General features: G+C 37.0%; 1 protein-coding gene across 2 annotated transcripts; it reads left to right on the forward strand.

The window, feature by feature from the left end:
* The first annotated feature begins 5,651 nt into the window (after positions 1-5,651).
* LOC141002107 (muscleblind-like protein 2a) lies at positions 5,652-22,260 on the forward strand. Of its 2 annotated transcripts, none has more exons than XM_073473284.1 (9): positions 5,652-5,838; positions 7,985-8,666; positions 11,876-12,040; positions 12,137-12,337; positions 12,458-12,706; positions 14,639-14,692; positions 15,034-15,190; positions 15,739-15,774; positions 17,775-22,260. In XM_073473284.1, exons 2-9 carry the CDS (start codon positions 8,493-8,495, stop codon positions 17,897-17,899), a joined length of 1,161 nt encoding a protein of 386 aa, XP_073329385.1. In that variant the 5' UTR covers positions 5,652-5,838; positions 7,985-8,492; the 3' UTR covers positions 17,900-22,260. The 2 variants fall into 2 exon arrangements, with proteins under 2 accessions (XP_073329385.1, XP_073329384.1); XM_073473283.1 differs by adding an exon at positions 16,447-16,541 and having other exon boundaries at positions 11,876-12,337; positions 17,775-17,863.
* Positions 22,261-22,403: the final 143 nt, after the last annotated feature.

Raw genomic sequence — 22,403 nt, forward strand, 5'->3', positions numbered from 1 at the left:
ATCCTTTTGAACTGAAGGTCTGAGCTGGCCTGGTGAAGCTACTGGGTTTTTGTTTTCCAGAGTAGAGATGCTCAGATGAGAGAATAGTACAAGCAGGATTTTTAATTATATTGATCCTCATATTAGTTAAAATGCAGGTCATTTTTCTACCCGCATTGCAAACCCTCAGTGACCAATACAGCTCGCATCACAAAGTCAACACCTCACTGTGGGTTTCTGAACCAAATATAACCCCATGTTGAGCCTCTGCTGTCAATTTGTGAAATAAATTAGAGTAGACTGACATCTACAGGCCATTACCTTGAATTGCTGCATCTCCTGCCTCCCAAACTGTTAATTCTTATAAACATGTAAGAAAACTTCAGTTTTCCTTATAATCTTTTATTACAAATCCTAATGAATTTAATGACTGCAGGAAGAAATTAGTCCATCTCTTATTAAAATGAGTCTGTTTCTCAAACACAAGCGTCGATTCTACGTTGCCTGTTATACATTTTCTTTCCACTGGATGGGGGTGTTGCTCTCAACAATTAATTGTGCTTCATGTAAACTGCATACAGAACAACCAAATGCTGGATATGCCTGACTTAATCAGGATTCACTTTTGTTTTATTTGGAGTAAAAGACATTTTAGTGGACACAGGGCATCTTTCTTTTATCAGTACTGTCACCACATTGGAGGTGGTATTTAAAAAAAACAGAGAAGTTTGATCGTTTGAAAAACAATCTTTTAAGGTAGAGTTTGCAAGTGCAATTTCGAGTCAGACAGGTTGACTGAGTGTTAACTTGTAAAGTGACCGTCTAAAGTTTAGTTGAGCTAAAGACTTCTGGAAGTGCATGTGACATCTGGCTGAGAAATACTCAAAATGTGACAGTGACGCCAAGTAATATTGGCAAATAACTTGAAATAACAAGTTGTTGGTTTTTTTTTAAATAACAAAACATGAGCAGCAAACAGGGTTAAGGTCAATAAAATGAAAGCGTGGGTTTCTGCATTCTCTTTGTTCGTACAGCTGACTCACTTTGACAGTGACATTTTCCCTCAAAGGGAGCAATATGGTGACCTTTCCCTGTGGCACTGGATGCCGCATCTCCAGTTTGTTGAAGGGATCTGTCAGTGTGACAGATCACATAAATCTCATCTGTTGCTAGAAGAGGCCTAAAAGGGGAATCAATCAATTAGTCATAACTGGTGTGTGTTTTTCATGAGCACCAACAATGGCTAAATCATTTCATGTGATGGACTGGTTAAAATGTTACATTCACCACAGTTTGTTTTATTTATTTTTTTAAAATACTTAAATGTACATTTTGTACCCGCTTCTAAAAACTCAAGGTCAACATTTATTACTAAATGAATCTTGCAAATTACTAATTTATGAGTCTTTTTTTCACTGAATAAAGGTTAAGAACACGCCACTCAAAGCATTCAAAACTAATTCTTTGTGTGAGGGTTTTCCCTTTCATTTGGTGAAGAGCAAGGCAGAGGAGCTCCTTACAACATCCTCAGTGCAAAGAAATAGCTGTTTGTAAGCCACTTTACTGGAGTAGTATTGAAATAACACATCTTTGGTGTTTTCATCACACATTAACACTAGTAGGGTAAAAATAAAAATGTAGTGTATACAGCTGTTACAGTTCACCTAGAATGTGTTCATAGTTGAACCATTTGAATCAATATTACCCAAATATATTGAGTTTGATGCATTACTAACCTGTTTATTACAAAGAAAACATTGTTTCAACTATAGTCTAACAGTCTTTAAGCACCACTTTCTATTTCTATTTCTATTTCTATTTCTATTGCTATATATCTTTTGCTGGATGAATATGGACCAGTTTGTCCCCTAACTGCAATGCAGTCAGCACAGCGTGTGTCCATTCTCTATGAAAAATTAATGAAACAAATTTAAAAAAGAAATAAATTGTTCTTATTCTGCTACCTCTTCTTTAAAACTTGCTAGACTCAAAGGCACCACCTGATGGTGGGAGCCCAACAGCATATTCATCACTGCAAACAGCACTCCATTATGAACACTTCAGCCTATAGAAACATATTGCACATACATTTTGAATATAATAACTGCATATAGAGAAATACGGGTGCAATTACGAATTGGCTTGTGGGGTGAATTATCAAACAGTATGTATCAATTTACCTATCACATGTAGGTTATGAGTATGGACTCACTATGTGTAGGCGATTAATTATGCTAACATGGGTGCTATGTAATAATAGTTTTTATGGTTACATCTATGTTTAAATCTGTCCAAGCACCTATTTAATGTTCAAAGATGTAGTTAACTTCCTTTGCATTCAACATGTGTCTGTGGTTACGTCTGTTTGTTGCGGGTAGTCAAACATTTGACTCTACCCACACTGAGCACCTCCCTGAAGTGCACATTGCAGTGAAGGCTTCTAGCTACTATTTCTACTGTTTTGGTTCTTATTCCAACTGTACAAGTCCAATGTTTTTCATGATGACTTTCATGATGAAAAAAAGTACCACTTGACAAGGTACAGAGATATGTGAGTAGGAAACTAAATAAATAACTGAATAACTAAATAACTGATTCAAGGACTGCATAACAGATAATGATCACAGACTGGGGGATACTATATTAATGAATCAATACATGATGATTAAATGTAACTCTTGAAAGTGCATAGAAACAGTAACTAATGATTGAGTAATTACTAATTAATGAGTCCACTTGGTAAAGCTCAGTACTATGCACTACTTGAGGGTGCACAGGAAGGGTAACTGTAATTAAGTAATAAGTAGCCTAATTAATGAGTGTGCATGATAACTAGTATTGTGTTTCATCACTTGGAGGTGCACAAAACGAGTAACTTATGATTAAACAATTAGTAATGTCACTAGTTTGATGTTTGAATGAAGAGCTCAGTATGTCTCTTCAAAGATATTTATGAACTAATCATTAACTAATGATTAATAAATATAGCTAGCATCCCCCAATCTGTTCTCTAGTAACTCATCAACATCTACTGTAGGCTACAGTCCTTATATCACAGTTATTCAGCAATGACTCATTAACAATTCATTGATTATCAAGTCGTTCCTGATCTGTTCCTTAGTAGCTACTCACATTTTTGTGTACCTAAACTGATTTGCTACATAACTCTTTAGGAAAAATGCAGATCACTGGTCTTAATTTTGATATCTCACTATCTTTGTCGATTTATATCGATACACTTTACACGTTAATTGGATGTTTATGTTTGTGCGTGAAAGCGTGTTCTCATTAAACTAATCCAGAAAAACTCACATGGTTTTATTGCTGTTCCCCTGGTAACAAGCAAACCCTTGCCCTTTTAGCCTACTGGCATTCGTGTAGATCGTACCACTTTGCGGTCGTAGGGGGGACGAAGGAGCTACGAGTTAAAGAATGACCTCTCTTTGCCTATAATTGATTACTTTATAGATTATTTTATATATTTATAGTTTGAAATAACATTTCGATTTCTTTTCTTTATTTTAAATGTTGCACACTCAATTATTAGTCAGTCTTCAGGCTCAGCGCACACCGGGATACCCCTCATCACATTAACCTGACGATCGTACAGTAAGCTGTCAAAAGCTTGTTGCTTAAATCTGTGCAGTGCTACAAAGTAAGGATGAAATGAGGTCGGATACATGGACGAAATAACAAGCTATAGTTGTACGAACAGAGCATGACTTAAACGGGTTGTTGAACGAGACATTTCGCGACCACTTGACGTCTTGTTTTTTCCTCAGTTCAGTTGGACTGCTGTGTCGTCTGCCCTTGCTGGTGCGTGATTCCTCTGGGAAGCGGTTCATCCGTGATGATGAGGTAAGCAGGTGCTCTCCTCGGCTAACAGTGCGGCTAACGTAAGCTAATAAATGTTAACGTTCATGTTGTAATGTTAGCCGCATGACAGCTGTGGCTTTAGCTTGCTAGCTAAGTGTTTGTGATTAGCTAGCTAAAGTAGCCTAGGATGAGAATGCATATCCGACACTTAACCATGCTACCCTCGAAGTAGCAAAACGTGCAAATAAGACAGTATGATACACGATGGTGTCAGGTGTTGACTGTCATTGTAGTCGTGTTGTATTATCTGCTGTTTAGAGTTAAAACATAACTGTACATACAGTACTATTGTATGGGCGGTACAGCCATTGTCAGACAAGCGAAATTTACATGTTCCCTTTAATTAAAGATAGATAACCTTTCACTAACTATCTAAAGTAGTTTGTAGAGGCTTTAAACAGAATTATCACAACACACAAGATGCTTTTAGCCCCTTTTTTTTAAACCCACCTCCAAGTTGTGTTACTATGTGTACCTACAGTATGTGTGCATCTTTTCACCCTTATTACTGTTGTCTATAGGGCAGAATCAGTGTCAGAAATGCACTGAAATGATCACCTACTTTCTGAAAATGTGTTTCATTAGAGATCACTATCATACAATACAACGTAAGCTGTGCAACATGAGTTTACCATCTGAAAAAACAGGGATGGAGTATTACATTAACTGCTCTGGATAAATCTGTCATACTGTCATGTCATCATATTTTGTGAATGACAAGTTACAAAAGCTGAAGACGCTGCATAATAGGGGATTTTTTGAGAATAATGGCTTCAGAAAAGTATGTCACCAAATGCTATAATATTTTGTATGGTGGGTTGGAAAGAAAAGCTCGGATGTACTCTGATAACACTATTCAAATTCCAGCCATACACAAAAAACAAAACCAAGTTGAAAAACCTGGCTTATTACCGAGTTTTTAATTACATAAAATTGCATTAGAAACATACTGAGACTGATGGAGTTATGACCGACCTGGAAATAATGCAAAAGGGAGCTTATGAAAAAAGCCTACATTTGCAGTAACTATATAAACTTGCAGGGCATTGTGTATTATATCCCATAATGTAACATGACAATAATCTAACTGTGCAATTCTCACAACAGTACAGTTTTTGTGCAATTTATTTCAGCTCACTCAGTATTCTACTGTTGTTTGTAGCATTTAAGTAGCATTTATTTATACTGTTAACTCATGTCAGTTATTACATATTGCAATATTACTTTATTACAAAATATTACCTACACTGTAGTCAACGTGTAGTACAAGGCACATATCTTTACAGTGCTTTCTCTAGTAGTATTTCTATTTATAAACAAAGTTGTCACATATTAGAGTTTGAATGCATATATTTTTGAGTTATATTTACATGTTATTTTAGCATCTTCTTTATGTCTATACTGTGACATTTCTATTCTAGAAGGAGCAACTGTAACATACACAATTAAGTATTTCTAAGTCCGAAAGCATGTTCAGGATGTACACTGATTTGCTACTTTCTTTACATGCTCACAAGAAGGTTTTTACAGTGTTAGTAGGTATATAATTTCTTAAGTCTGTACTTGCTCATCATGCAGTAATACATTCTGGAGGCAAGATCAAGTGTTGAATTTAGTCACATTGTATTCATAGATAAAGGGTCAACTGCACATAGTGTCGTGCTCCGGGCTTTACAGCCAGCTCACCCAGTGCATCAGCATCTGCTTTTCTATTGGCCAATTTCTGACTGGGAGGGTCTTCCCAGAGGCTGGCAGTCAGGCAGGAAGGGGGTGGCTGGAAATGTTTCAGCCAGAGTTGGACAGACTGTCTGTTTTTACTGTTGGGGAAAGAAAATCTTTTCTCTGAATCTGTGGGACAGAGTTGGGGCTAAAAGCTGTTTTTATGGTCAATATTTCAACAAGTTAGCTGCTCAAAAGTTGTATCTCTAACCTAGATTCCTGGTCGGGGACTGAAGTTCTTTAGTGCGGCATGAAGTGAGAGAGGTAGGTTTTGCTCCGTTTCCTGACTTGCGTCCAAAGGAATTTGCTGCAGTATGCTGTGGGATAGCATGCTGTATTGCCGAACGGTTGTTACAGTAGAAGATCAGGGCTAACATCAGGAGAGTTCATTCTGAATCTGTGACTGTTGAGTCTTTGTTTATTCGTAGATCATGTTACTTTTCGACTCTCCTACAGATTTATTCAGGTCAAGAGTTAACCACCTTTTCTGCCTGCTCAGCGACTTCCTGTGTGTGTTTTACCACTTAATGTGCTGGTCTGACTTTCCTGTCCTGTCCTTGACTTCCAGCATGATGTGTATTTAAGACTTGTCCTGCCTTTTCTTTTATTATGTATATGCTATGGTGGGCCAATATCTCAATATCTGAAATTGGCTCTAAGTGCTCTTCAGTAATCACTTTGCAAATTGAAACTAACAGTGTAATGGAAAATAGGTCATACTAGATATAGAGAGAAAGCACAGCATTTATTTCAGTACAGTTTGTCATATAAAGTCATATGAAATGCAGTTTTTAATGCAGTGGTGGATACTGATCAACATAATGTGCTACAAATGCATCATTAGCATAACATGCATCTTATGGTTCAATGGATTTCAACTTAAGAAATGATCATGTTCTGTTATTAATTGATTTATTACCATGACACCACCAAGCTACACATCCCAGACTAGCACAACAGCTGTTTGTCTGTGTCTGTAACATACTTTCACATCTCTTGAGGAAGCATGGCGTAGATAAATCAGTTGTGAAGTGTGCACACATGATACTGCACATGTGAAATTTAGAATGGTCAGTGGAAATAATGAGAATCTGTATCCTCTGCTAACGAGCTACCATTAGCCACATAAGGCTGGAAAAACATCTAGGTACTCATCTGGAGACGTGTGTCAGACACAGGGCTGAGAAAAAGACAGATGGACTGAGGGAGATCAACATGCTTAGGGGTACATAAAAAGTGATCTAGTCAGAGCACTGGATTTTAATTTTCGGTGGATGCATTTGCCCACAAACTAGGACAAAATATCTGGTTGAGTTAAACTGACTATGCTTCTGCATGTTTAGGGTTTCTTTAATTAGAAATGCATGAGTTGTCCAAGCTGTATGATCATTGCACTACTGATCCATTTAAGTCCTTTGAGGAGTTAGTATAGTTCGTGACTTGATGACAGCTGTTAATTCAGGCTTGATAGAGGAGGTAATTGGTTTACTATCATAATTACATCCACAAAGGAGGTTATGTTTTCACCAATGTCCGTCTGTTGGTTGGTCAGTTGGTTTGTCTACTGGCTAGTATCTATGACTGAGTACAATCTGATGCAGATCTTAGATCTGGTGAACAAAACCTTGATTAAGTAGTTATGGGGGGGTTAAAATTTAGAGTGATACAGGGCTGTTGAGTTTGGTATTGAATTAGGTTTGATTGACTGAAAAAGAACTCTGGTCTTGGCTGAGGTATGTGCTCTACTGAGAGTCATTTGGTAGCTTGTTCATCAAGTTAAATTCTGCTTTGGTCGACAAACTCTGACTTCTCTAAAATGTATTCAGTTTGCCGGTGGTGTTTTGCTTGTCAAGTCTTCAGTTTAGAGCTGAAACTAATGACTATTTTCATTGTTGATTAATTCAGTTATTTTCCTGATTGACTGATAACTTGTTTAGTGGACAAAATGTCAGAAAGAAGTTAAAAATGTCCACTACAATGTCTCGGCATCCATGGCGATGTCTTCGCTTGTTTTGTGCGAGCAACAGTGCAACCAAAGACTTTCAGTTTAAAAGAGACCAGAGCAGCAAATGCTCATATTTGAGAAGCTGAGACCTTAAAAAATGACTAAACGATTAGTCTCTTGAGAGTCTGGTATGACTAAATATAACTTGACTAATTACACATTTGTTATTGTTTGACCTAATCTGCTTTCTGCTTTAAACTGCGAAAGAACAGATGACTCTAGAGAATGAGCAGTCTCCAGAGAATAGATGAAATTACATGAGATGCCGTGAGTGTTCACAAATAATTTATGGTCGCTCTAAATGTGCCAACTGTAGACTAATGATGCCATAATTATGATGTTATTTATTTGGACACAGTTTTAGTAATATACATGTTTTTTTTGTTTTGTTTTTTTGTCTTTCAGATCACAAACAGAAAGTGCCTTTTAGAAGACATCCTGGCTTGAAGTTGGTCTGAGGACATTGCTGGCTTTTGCTTTATATAAGGCCAGACTCAAGCTCCAGCACTGGATACCTCAGCTGCAATCCCTTTGCCACCAGTTTGCACAACATCAGCATTTTAACAAACGCTAAAATAGAGCCATAATATAAGAGGACAGAGAAGACTGACTAAAGTCAAGTCTGCATTAAAATCCCCTCGCTTTTTTGTGGGCACCATCATTTGAGGAATATTCATGTGAATGTTTCACAGAAAAAAAAACCTCCATCTGTGGTTGTTTCTTTTTTGATGTGTGATTTCTCAGTGACTGACCAGCCATCTGATCTTTCTGCTCCAGCTCATGGAGGAATCTCAAGGTTGTTGTAAAAGAGGACTTTATACATAGAGCCAACTCACAGCTTTTGGTGTATGAGGCACGAGACAATAAGATTAACTTTTTAAAAAAATCACATTTATGATTATAGCCTTTGGACATGGCGTTGAACATTTCTTCAGTAAGAGACACAAAATGGCTAACTCTGGAAGTCTGTCGACAGTTTCAGCGAGGAAACTGTTCACGTAGTGATGAGGAATGCAAATTTGCTCATCCACCGAAGAGCTGCCAAGTTGAAAATGGGAGAGTTATTGCCTGCTTTGACTCACTGAAGGTAAGAAATATTGCACACACTGTATCATCTGTGACACCTTAATGACCACTTACTGAATGTTTAAAAACTTTTACCTTGTATATAGAAGTAGGAAACTTTAAAAAGCACATGAAATGAGATGCGGGGGTGTTCGTTGTCCATTGAAAATGTTTGAAAGAATACTTTATTCTGTCTAGTGGGTTATTTCTTATTTAGCATACTTAATTCTCCACCTTATTTAGTCTCTGCTACTTCAATCTGCTCACCTTGCCTTTCCTGCCAGTTCCCTTTCCACCTCTGGTCTTGGGGTTAAAATGGCTAAAATGGGTCCCCAAATATACTTTAGTGGTGTTAAGACAATTTGGCAGCCAAGTTAATTCTCCATGTGGGAAACACTATATTATGTCTACGTGAGAGAGAGAGAGAGAGAGAGAGAGAGAAAGAGGGCTGTACAAATAAATATATGTATCGGAAACCCTGAAGCTGCCCCAACTTCTGGGTTCATGCAGAAATAAGTCAAACTACAGAGCAAAACTGCAATCTCAAAATGAAATTCTAAAAAAATAGAGTAAAATACCTGTCAGATGTTATTCTCATCACTTATCTAAAGTAGACTATAAAACCTCCGTTGGCAGCCAGTTGGATTACAGCCAGTTTATTCTCCTGTTCGCTCAGTTGCCCTGAATGAGAGCTGGGCTGCCTTAATCCACTCTCACACATTCACCATCACCCCACAATACAGCTCTGCCCCTAGGATTATTCTCATGTTGAGTCATCGTCTTATCTCTTGACTGTAGGCAGTTTATACACAGCTTGTGTGGACAGAGGGTCTTCTCTGTGCCCCGGTGGTCAAGGCCATGAGCTTTCACACAGAGTAGCTACCTTTTTCCTTTATCTGAAAGGAGCGTCTATTGATCAATCATGAATATTGTTAATTACATCATAATGGAGAAGTAATGAGCTAACATCACCCTCCCAACAACAAATGTTAACATTTCTTGGATTGTTTGAAATTGGTAACCACAATACTTTTACTAGAGACATTTAGAGTTTGAACATCCACAGTATAAATATAGGTGGGACCATGCACTGCACTGATCTGGAATTTAATCTTACTCATAAACAGATCAGAGTGATAACCACAGTTCATGCTGCGCATGAGATGGTTTTAAACAAAAACATAATATTAAAATTGAGTGGGCAGAGCCTTTATTGGCTTGAAAGTAAAATAAATAAATTATTGCCAAAGGATAAAAGTACAAATTTAATTATCTAAATTCAATATATGGACAATATACAAAAAGTTATTCATTAATTGTTGTTATTAATTTCATTATTGTTTGGTCCTGGAAAAAAATTAATATAGCCTGGTGAGGGTGGAAATAAGAGGTCATCTAGCAAATCTGTATTTATTGCACTCATGTGATGATGTCACAACTCTTCTTAATGAAAAGCCTTTTGTCCAAGGAGTTATTAAATATCTGTTACCAACATGGCTACTGTTATAATGTCAGCCGTTACTAACCATAAGCCTTTATTTAATTTCCCAAAAAATGTTGTTTTCTTCTTACTTAGCTCTTTTGTCTCACCCACTGCTGACATTGTTGCCATGTGATTAGTTAATTTTAGGCTTGTGACCAGGAAGTAAACGATCAAAACAACTGCTGTCAAAGTTCGCTACCCGTTCATCAATTACTCTTAACAAAGTTAACATTATTACACTGAAGAATGTGCACATGCTTTAGTACTGTAACTAGTATCTCATGACTTCCATTAAAGCAGTGAGAGTCTTGTTGATACACAACTTTAAAATTCAACTGTTTCCTGTGAATAGCTCTCACAGCTATTTTATGTTAGAAGATGTTCTCAGACAGCAGAGAACCCATTTATAACCCATTTACTAAATTTATTCAACTCTTTCATACAGATCAGCAACTAACTTCACCAGTTGCTGGGTTGCTTTTGAGATTTCTTTCAATGAGATATATAACATATCTTCTATGTGACCTTTATCTCTTGGGAAAAAATGGGACAGTCAATGACATACTTTCTTTCATTTTATACTTTCAAGCAACTGTAAACTATAAAGTTGTACAAAAAGTTGTATAGAAATAAAACATTCAAGATGGTGATTACATTGTACTGGCACTGAGCTATATACAGACTAATGAAATACTGATGAGTTAAATCTACATGATTATTTAACTAGAAAATAATTAATATAAATCTCTTGGGAGAAATGCAAATGAGGTGATATTAGTTAACTTGATTGGAGGATTTGAATGTGAAGGGCAGAGGATTCTAGCCTTTCATTAGGCTATAGATGCTTGATTGACAGAAAGTGTGTTAGTAGGCTCATTTTAAAGTCTAAATGGAGATGGTAATACTCAAGCTTAATAACCAGACTGATGAAATGTAAAGCAAATCCCCCTACAAATTCCCACAGCTGGCAAGCTCAGGGATGTCTTATAGTACATAACCAGTCAGCCTTTTCTTCTCCCATGATATCTACTGTAAAGTCATATAGAGAGCTCTGTGAGTTGATATCTGACTGGTCTTCATCTAGATATTGATACCTACACACCTGTTTATTATACATTTATATTGGATTATTCTGCAGCACATCTGCACCCAAAGTTAATGTTCAAATGTAAAGTGGGAAATGGTGTTTCCTTTATGTGAGCAAGATAAAAAGTAGTGATGGGTATTGGTTTTATTGATACCAATGCCGTTATCAATTCTGCTCATTCCAACCCACATAGAAAAGGTCCTTTTTAAATCAGCTCAAACGTTCAGTGTATCGGCTGCCACATTGGATTTTTCCCTTCTTCAATCAATATTTGTATTGATCTCAAAAATCCCATACCAGTCGGACTACACATGAGTTTGACATCATTGTTTTTTAAATGCACAAGCATCAGAAAAACATGTCAGCAGCGATTAACGTAATTGATGAGCCTGGAGGCATTCGATTCTATTGGAACCGACAGTTTGCAACCAGTTCTAAGCTGGAATTGGGATTCCCATCCCCTGTAAAAAGTAGCCCACAGTTGTGTAGATCGAGCTGATGGACAGTTGTGTTACATGTCTGACTGTCATGCTGGAGGATCTCATTTTAAAGCAAAAATGAAATCCACTATGTCTGAAAATAAAAAGGTCTACTCCCCAGTTTCGAAGGACATATACATCTGAAGTGTTCTTTATGCCTTTTCTATTTTCTCTGAATACAGGGCCGATGCTCAAGAGAAAACTGCAAGTATCTTCATCCACCTTCACACTTAAAAACCCAGTTAGAGATAAACGGACGCAACAATCTCATCCAGCAGAAGACAGCAGCAGCTGTGCTGGCCCAACAGATGCAGCTCATGATCCCAGGACCCAGCCTGCAGCCTGTGGTAAGGTCCTCTGAACTTTTTTTTTGTGTTGTTCGGCTTGGCTCACTTGTAGTATACTGTCTAATGTCTTGCTTTATAACATTTTCTGTTATACAGGGTCTTGGCACAAATACTGGTCTTTGTTATGGTTCATACATGTCACCGATGAGCCATGGAGTGAGCCTCGTCCCCACAGACAACCTCCCCAGCACCCCGGTTCTTGTTCCTGGGAGCCCACCTATCACAGTCCAGAGCTCCTCCTCTTCTTCTTGTTCCTCTTCCCCCTCACAGAAGCTGCAGCGTACAGACAAACTAGAGGTATTCATGCACCACAAGGAGTCATTTTTCATAGAAAAAAATACTTATGTGAGTTGACATAATTTGGCTGCATACTAAAAGCTGAATTCCTCTCACTCTCTTTATAACCGCTCCTCTCAGGTGTGCCGCGAGTTTCAGCGTGGAACCTGTGCAAGAGGGGAGACAGATTGCCGGTTTGCTCATCCGAGTGACAGTCCAATGATTGACACCACTGATAACACTGTCACTGTGTGCATGGACTACATCAAGAGCCGCTGCTCCAGGGAGAAGTGCAAGTATTTTCACCCGCCTGCGCATTTGCAGGCCAAAATCAAAACCAGTCAACAGCAAGTCAGTCAGACAGCCGTGGCAGCCCAGGCCGCAGCAGTGGTAAGACAGAGCCTTATCCTTCTATACTACCGCCAATAATATGGCGTTTCTTCTGTGTAATAGTGTTTGCCATGACATCACTGAATGTGGAGCACTATACTATAGATTTGTTTACTATTATTTGTGATGGCATATTTAACTCAGCGGCATATTATAAAACTGATCTGAAGTGATTAACAAAGCAGAAAATCAGCAGTTAGATTCATTGTTAAACTCCTTTTCCACCCTCATCTAAAACTGCAAGTTAGTAAATTGGTAGTATTAAAAGTATGCCAATAACAATGGCTACATCACTTTGTTACATAGATACTAAAGAAAACACAAAAATGTGATGATTTCCAGGGAAGTTCTGGAGTCTTTTGTCAATTATTTCTGAGTGGATTTGTGGAGGTTTATTCACAATGTTATGACATTTTCTGACACAAAAAATCAGCAGGCCAAAGTAAAATAACTAATTTCCTGTCATTTGTTAGAATAGCAGCATGCATCTGTCCCTTTCCCCTCATGCAGTGTCTTTGCCTCACAAATGGAAAATCTGCCCTTTGCCTGTTTCTCTTCTGATAATGAAGAACATATGCCTGTTTTAACCCTGTGTTTACAAACACCATGGATGTAAACAGACCTTTTACAATATCAGAAAACATTACAAAGAAGGATGAGATGAGATTAGATTTATGGTAGTTGTTCTACACGCCAATCATGCCAATCAAATTAAGAGTGATAGCATGCAGGTCCTGACCTTACATTCCAAGCTTGTGCCTTTAAACAGGACACTTCATAAACAAATACTGTATATTACCATATTACAGTTAACCGAGAAATGGCTTGTGAAACAGTTTGACAGTGTACAGTTGTGAAATACAGTGTGAGTAAAAGTACTCTGTACTCAAGATGAATTTCACATTTCCCTCCTGAATTTCTGCCAATTCCCTCATCTAGAAACGCTTCTTGGTTTGGTTTCAGTTTTAGGGATGCAAATTTTAAGTATTTTCTTTTGATTGACTGATTTATAGTCAGCTGCCTTAACAATCAATTATCAGTTAATCATTAATAGGCCTAATATATTAAATATGTAGGTTGTTTTTCCATTAGAAAACTGTTTTAATCAGGAGCTTAGGTGTTAAAATAACATATAAAGTAAATACCAAGTTACTTTTATGTTACTAAACTAAATAACACAAAATAATGACTTAAATGGTTATTTAGATTTACATTTTATTTCCACCGTGTGATATTTAGGTCGTAATACCGCATAAGCAAATATGTTTAGTTGTATACAATGAAAAGAGGAGGCCTCTTCCATCCCACCAAAAGCCTCAGGGTGAATGTAGTAAATGGAGCTCCACATTCTGTGCTTCATGATATCAGATACATGGTTATTTCAGCTGTTTCTTTGTGATGTTGCCTTTGGCTAGCTCTCATCTTTCATTTAACAATACAAATTTGCAATGCTTGATGTGCATTTCATTGTTATCCCTTCCTTAAAGCTGTAAAATCAATGTATGTATACCAAAATGATATAGTGTGCATACTGTAGTTGCACTGGTCGCATCATGGTAGTGGTAGTGTTTTGATTACAGTTAACAAATGCTGATCAAGTATTGTTATAATAGTGATCAATTTACAATGTAAATAGTATACAAGATTGTAAATCTGTGTTGCCAAAGCTATTGATTAACTAAACATGTTGACCTACTAATTAAGGAATCTTTAGTCAGCGTGTCCTTTAATCAGTTCTTTTGGTTACTGTGCATGCATATTGTGTTGTATGTGGTATACTACATTCAGATTATTTTGTTTTGTTTTCCCCCTCTCACCTATCCACAATGCTGTCCCCCCATGACGCACCTCTGCTTGCTGTTACCTGTATGTTAATACGCTTGAATCCCATTGGCCCACTGCCATCATGTGCTCGCTGCCTGCTATTAAAAGACTCAGTCGACTGCCAAAGCAATGAAGCGATCCCTCGAGGCAACTGTAGACCTGGTATTTTCACCTTTTGCTTTGGTTGTAGCTATTAATTGTACTGTGATAACTTTTAATTTCTGTCATTGTGGTTTAAAGCTTCCTCAAGTCTTGTGTACATAGTCACCGTCAGTATCTTTAAGTGCTTATTTTGATAAATATTATTATTCCATGCATTTTTGTACTCTAAAACCATGCTTGATTTTTCCACAATGTGATATGTCACCTTTATCGTGTAGCCGTGTTTGCTGTTTTTATCACATTTTTTTATGAATACTAAATATTAAGTGTGCATAGCTGAATAGAGAGAATGGATATTTGGGAAGTTTTGGTGTGTCATGTCTCCTTTTGTTACTTTTCAGGGCTTTCCCCACAGTGTCCTACAGCCCCTACCAAAGAGACAAGCACTTGAGAAGAGCAGCTGGGCCAGCTCTCTCCTCAGCCCCAGTTTTTTGCACTACCAACAGGCTCTGGCCAACACACAGCTGCAGCAGTCCACTGCTGCATTTTATCCTGCAGGTGAGCCTCATTTTATCCACTTTTCCGTTTTAATATGTCATGTCCGTCTTCAATTGTTTTTCTCAGGGTGGATGTATTGTTAAGACATTTTTGTTTGAAAAATGACTCAAGCATGGTGGCCCCGAGTGTCAAACCACAGCTACTTTTCAGAAAACACAACATTTCACAAAACAAAACATTTCACAGAATATGACAACATTTCACAAAACATTTCGGAAAACACAACCACATTTCAGAAGACAACAACATTTCTAAAACATAATGTCATCATCGTTGCAGCTCTAATTACAAGGCCCTGCTTTAGGCCTCAACAGAAATGTTGACTTGTCATAGTAGGAAAAGCGCAGGCATTATTACGTAATGACATTCACAGTGGCTCTGTTGTCTTCAAGTGTCCAAGTAAATCGTGACAGTGAGACAATATGCCAGCATGCACAATACCAGGACACAGAGACTAGAGTGGTTAAATGAAACTTTCTTAACTAAAACTTGGTGTTTAGTCTATTTGCCTTGAACATGTAAATTTATGCATTACTTTTCTCTCACAGGTTCTGTCTTTTGCATGTCTCCTGCTAACAGCATTGGTAGGTCCCTTTCTCGTTTTTCTATAAACTATGCCTCATAATCAGCGGAGAACACTGGTAAAGGTTTCATTAATCTGGTTTCTTTCTAGGAATTTTACTGTTTCTCTTCTGCAAATGTGTTTGTGTTGCATATTTGTGTGTGTGTTTTTATTAATGCCAAGTCTTGTGATATATAATATATTAATATATATATAATATATTATTAATACTCCTTTGTTGAACATCACTTCAGGTAGTCAAACATGATTTAAAAACGTAAGAATTTTGGTGGATTTTCTTTGTAGAATTGCCCTGCAATAAGGAAATTTGATCAGAATCTCTTAAATTCACTTTAATGTTTTAGGTCTCTAAATCTCCACAAATATCTTTTAATAAAACTACTTTGATCATGTTTGGTGGCATTGCTGTACATGCCGTCTCTTTTGGGATGACATATCCTGGACAGATTTCCTAATTTTATCTCTTATCAGCCCTGCTTTTATGTTCTCCCCTGCTGTCTCGCTTTGCTGTGTGATCACATGCCATCTGCTGGTCTAACTCAATGATGGCTTTCTGCTAATGTCATTTTATATTTGCCTGGCAAGAGAGAGAGAGAAAAAAAAAACCATTGCTATGGTTACCATAACGCTCCACCTCCCTTTTCATTGCTTTCATGGTTCCCTTCCTGAAAAGTCCCCATGATGTACAGTGCTACGCCTGCTACTGTCTCTGCAGCCACTTCTCCCGCCACAAGTGTCCCCTACGCAGCAACAGCACCAGCCAATCAGGTTTGCTCCTTTTTAAAGCTTTCTGTCATAAATCCTTGAGCTCTGAATAAGTGCTTCATCTTTAAATCAGGGGAGTTGCTTCAGCATCTGCGTAGTGTTGCCCTGCTTGCATTGCCTCTCATTAAGCTTCATGTATCCAGTAGGACTAGGCTGCATCTCACCCCCCACCTTACTCAGAGGTCTTCCATCTGGAAATATTTGCGTTGCATATATTGTTTACTGCATGTTTTTGCTTCATTCGTTGTCAGCTTCTGTTTCATTACTCAATATGCTGTTCAAAATGTTCTCTGAAAGGAGTAGTGAATACTCGAAATACAGTAGTGGCTTAGGTACTGGTCATACTGCCTCTATTAATTAGTTAATATTTGCCATTCATTTTACACACTGTCCTGATCAGAGTTTCAGTTTTGTATTTGACACTTTCTAATCTGTGGCGATGTAGAGCTGTGTGGGTGTGTGTATATCTCTGAGATTTGTATTATTTGTATTTTGGTATAATCGCCGCTGCCCAGACTAAACCATTTGAAGGTTTTTTTTAATGTGTGGAGATTTTAGAGGAGTCATAGTAAAATATTTGTTGAAATATTATATTTTTTGATCATTTTAGATCAAATATTTGTTCCATATGTGAAGTGTTATATGCGTATAAAGAAAGATTATTATGATTAGATTATTAGGCTGCTTTGCACCAACAAGGATCAATTTAATCTGAGATTAGCTCTGATTGTGATGCTTCATAATAAAAGCCTTTAAATAACAAAACGACAGACTTTTATTGTGAAAGATTCGTAAGAAATGAAACGTGCATTTTACCAAATCAGCTGAGCTTTGTTAGCATTTTAGTGCAACAGAATTCAATTTAATCTAGATTTAGAGTAAACTGAAGGTTTAAAGAAAGGTTTAAATTTAATCTGTCTTTCTTAATATCCACCATGGATCGTCAGGCTTTAATTATGAGGAAAAAGTGTATACAATTATGAAAAATACAATTATACAATATTTCAATTTGATGTAATGGTGCAGCCATGAAAAACTCATAAATTGTGAAAGGTGTTTTAGTTAAGGGGAAATTAAGACCATTATTGTTGTAAGTTTAAGGGGTTAAGGTATTCATTTCATTTCATAATTCTTGATGCGCACTTAACATTTGTCATGTAACAAAAACACATTTGGAACGACTACATTTTCGTTCTATTCAAAAAACTAAGCGACTGTCTTTTGTCCCTGACACAGATCATCCTCAAGTAACCACCAGGAGCAGAAGTCAGTGCCGTGTTGCTGCTGTTAAAGACCCCAAACAACTGCTCTGTAAATACTCTGTTAACACCACACACAACCTACAACAAGCTGCATGCTGATAACATCACTGATGATGTTACTTTGATCTCACATAAGAAATTACATAGCTCAATTACTGGGATTATACTGCGTTAGGCAGGTGTCACAGAAGATTATTGTGTGTACGCGCCTTTGCACCTGCATTAACATGCATCCTCAGTTATGTGCATAATATCCTGGTTTCTATTTCCTGAAGCAGTTCTGACAAGGTGAGAGGTGTGTTTAGCCTCTTAATGAGCTGAAATGCAGTATGTCTCCAGTTCACATAAAGGAGCCTCATGAATAAAAATGAGCTGTTCTGAACATATTTAACCAGAAAACACATGTGCAGTGCAGATACCATGTAACACCTTCATACTAAACTGATATGGAAACATACAGAAATGTTTTCAACTATGTAAATATTACAAGAGAAAGAGAAGACAGATCTAATCTGAAATCAGTTTTCAGTGTGTGGACATGTTAATACCAGGTGTAAAGGGGTCCTGTATTGGAGATTGTTAAAATTACTTTTTCCTTTATGAATGTTTTAAGTAAACTAAGGTTTTTCACATTAATGATTGTTTATCTAGTGCCAGATTTCATTGTTTGAAACCAACTAGTAAAAAGCACTTATTTATCTTAAAATTCCACATTGTAAAATGTATGGCAGTTTCTTTCAAATGTGCTGAGGGCAGTCCATCTACATTGTTTACCCTGTCGTCCCCAGAGAACAGGATCAATGCTCCACCTCCTGGTGTGCCTTTGCATTGCATATACAGTATGTTTGCTGAGAGAAAATACTGTATAATCCCTTTGCTGCACAGACTATTTTTTCTTTAAGGCAGTGAGGTTACATTGATTAAAGCAGTTAAATGTTCCTCTCTTCGGTTATGTTTGACTTGATGGAGTATCTGTAGGTGGTTTTTACTCCTAGGGCTGGTTTTACAAAGATAAACTAACCGTCAAACTTCAGAAAGACATTTAAATTCATCTGTTGCACAAAGCTGTCCGGTTCTTGACTATCTTAAGTAGGGCTAGTGGCTGACCAAGTAACCATATTTAACAGCTCAGCAGTTACAAATCCATTTTACCAGGAAAATTCAGAATGAGTGTAACGATACAAAAACATCTCCAGTAGTATAAAATGTCAACACAGCACAGACCTGTAGCAGAGCTGAGCTGAGCTCCTATTTGTAAAGTAGTTGATTTTTGAGTCTCATTCCTAACTCGTCAAATACTGATGCTTACGGATGGCGGACGACCTGACCTACAATCCCAAAGCGTCAGTATTTGACGAGTTGGAAATGAGATTCAAAAATCAACTTAATCTTACAAATAGGAGCTTTAATGAGACGCAGCTCAGCTCACTTCTGCTGGCATGTCAATCAGGCTCAAGACAGCTTCCCTGAACAAACAAAAACGACTGATGAATTCCTCACCGCTGTAGTAGAGACATGTTTCCTCTTTTTTTGTCATTTGGTGCCACTGTTCAGCATTGGTCAATGATTTCTGCCATAAAAGCATCTGGTTCTGAGGCCTTGTCCACACACATGTATAAAGATATTTTTCTAGACAGATATTTATATATTTCTCCCTTTAAAAAAAACAAGCATGCTGGGCCAGTGGCTAGCAATAAAGTCTACATCAAACACTTAAAGAACATTTTGATCATGCATCATGAGCTTATTCTATTTATATAAAATGATCCATAACCGTAGATAAACACTGAGTTAAGTTGTAGACGAGTAATTAGACTGAGCAGAGAAAACATACATTAGTGCTATTAGTGCTAACCAAACGTAAACAAAATGGTAGTCTGCTGTTGTTGTTTCAGGCGCACGCTTCGTACTGTACACAAAGCGACAATGGGCACGAGTTTGAAAAATCCGCTCTTTAGAATGCATTTTAAAAATCTCCTATTTTTGTGACCTAAAACGATTTTTCAGGCAAAAATGTTTGTTTTGAAAAGTATCTGCATATGTGTGGACAAGGCTTGACTAATCCTGAGGGGGTTGGGTGGCTAACTGTTTTTGGCTTAAAATTAGTCATTCCTTTTCTTTTTCTCTCTTTTCTTTTTTTTTGAAACAGTCTAACTTGAATAAGACTAATCTAAGATCAAAATCAAGACTGGCCTAACACTCCAGACCAGACTGAAATGTCTGTATCAAACAGATTCTGGGTCACTTTGAAGATACTGTAAACCGTGTCTCTAAGAAGAACCTCCACAGGAATGGAAGTTAGCTCGGTAAAATAGTATGGAAGTACTAGCTACTGCTCATATTCAAACTAAAGTTCCTGTAATCCTCAAAGGGTTGAGCTGAGCGGTGTGTGAACTGTTAGTCTTAATGTTGCAGTCAGTTGTCAGTACTGTATTATTTGAATGTTATAAGTGCCTAAAGAATTGTGCAGATGAGGATATCCATGCATATTTAAAAGGCTTTGTGTGAAAAAAATAATTCACCTTAATTAAGTCACATTTAGAAAGTCGTCTTTTGCAATGCATTAGTAATTTGCGTGCACCTGTTTAGATTTTTTTCAATTAATTTCCACTGATGCTCAAACCTGTATATGTGCACTATGTATAACAGTTTATTTTGCTCCTCTCTTAAGATGATTACATAGTGTACGACAATGTTTCATTATTAGTTTTATGCACAGTACAATACTTTATGTTGGAAAGTAGAATTTAAGGAGGTATGCTTGTTAGTGAGGCGTAAGTTGTGTGTGGTTGATGCTGATCATACAGTTACCCATCTTTGTTTGAAACGGACAGAGTGGGTATTGGAAAACAAAACTGATGTTAAAAACACTTTCCACTCATATGTAATGTTCATCTAAGTTCAATGTTCCCTGTTTGGCAAATATCAACATTTTGTTTCATGAAAATGTGTGTGTATGTACGCTTGTGTGTGATTAACACAGACAATCCACCAAGAGACATTGCATTTGTTCACAATTGGTTCTTCATGTAATTTCATTGTGTAAAGTTTTACACATTATTGGATGGAATATAAGGAGTATACTTGGATATTTTACTAGCTTAACATTAGAGAAGAACACTTTTAAGATGTATTCTCTTATCTTATGATGAATGTAATTTATTAAACTGATTTTAGCTCTGCTGGAGGTTCCTCAAAGGGCCTCCATCTGTCGTTTTAGCCTCTGAAAAGCCGTCTTGTGTCCGGGGATCGAATGTTGGAGCTTAAAACATTTCATCCTTGTCACTGCCTTGTCACCTGTAAGGGACAAAGAACCTGAGCAAGGCCATAGAATTGAATTTTATGCACAAAAGTGCATTGTACAGGCCACATTTTATGAAAACTTTCATAATAGTGTAATAATAGTTTGTCTTTGAATTGTTTTGATGTGTTGCTGAGGCAATCTGAAGTTGCAGTGATAAAAAGTGTATTTTTGTAGGTGATGAAATTAGTTTTTCCTCCTCACAATAACACATTAGATTGTACTGTCAGATATTTGACTTTATTATGCCATGGTGTGAAACACTGTAATTGAACCAGTACATAAAAATATTGTTTAAAATGTAAAGTTTGTGTTTTTTATAGTTTTCACTGCATGTTAACATCTTGCAGCAAAAAAATACAATCCACTTTCAGAGGATCCAGCCTGTTGAGCTCTGCAGACACAAGTCAGAAGGTCTGGAGTTGATGGTTCGGTGTCGTTTTAAACCTTCATTTACTTTTCAAAATATGATTGTTTTCAAATTTTAGGTTTTTGTTAGATATGTATGTATTTTTCCCGTATTTATTTTACCTTCAAATAAAAAAAGGCATTTAAGCAAATGTTTGTTTCACCTTTTGGGCAAAAAGCTTGAATGTCATGGTCACACCTGAAGGTTGAGGCTGTTTGAGATTCTGATCACCCGGTCATAGAGATGTGGACAGTAAGAATGTTTGGTCTGACTGACTGATGGAAGCATTTCTCTGAAGCACTTTCTCAACAGTCAGATGACTGAGAAGATGTGCTGCTTTTTGTGAACTTTGCCTTATCTTTAGTCTATGTCTTCAGTCATTATGAACTCCACATTGTCTCATAAATAAAACACATTTCACTGAGCTTTTCTGTAAAATTATTGATACATGAGTTGTTAGTTTTATTATAAAAGAAACCCAAACACTGTCCTGACTGAGAAAAGGCTTGATATTGATAGGACTGGCTAGCTTGCTTGTTAAATTAGATCACACCTCAAAGTATGCCAGTGCTATTTTGTTCCATCCTGGCCTGAATAAAAACTTCCCCTTTGTATTTTTTTTTAAACTTATTTGTGAAAATGATTTTATTTGTGCACAATTAAACACTTCATGTTGATAGTTTTGTTCTTGTAAATTCAAAACTGTGTGAAATCTAATATTGCAAATAAATAAATGTCATGTAAATGCCATGCTGTGAGCTCTGTTGTTTGATTTTGTTCTGTTTTGTTTATTTTGCATCCTTTTAATTTCATTTTAAAGGTGCATTATGTCAGAATCTTTGTTGAAATTTGTCAGCAGAAAGTGAAGAAATCACAGTTTTGACATTATGACC

This window comes from Pagrus major, chromosome 9 (genome assembly GCF_040436345.1).
Source record: "Pagrus major chromosome 9, Pma_NU_1.0".
In the NCBI taxonomy this organism is placed as follows: domain Eukaryota; kingdom Metazoa; phylum Chordata; class Actinopteri; order Spariformes; family Sparidae; genus Pagrus; species Pagrus major.

Bases quoted from the DNA above. Each gene is read 5' to 3' on its own strand.
- LOC141002107 (XM_073473283.1), top strand. From the start codon at position 8,493: ATGGCGTTGAACATTTCTTCAGTAAGAGACACAAAATGGCTAACTCTG. The intron at 12,338-12,457 runs GTATTCATGCAC...CGCTCCTCTCAG, and splicing joins AGCGTACAGACAAACTAGAG to GTGTGCCGCGAGTTTCAGCG. The intron at 12,707-14,638 runs GTAAGACAGAGC...TGCTATTAAAAG, and splicing joins CAGCCCAGGCCGCAGCAGTG to ACTCAGTCGACTGCCAAAGC.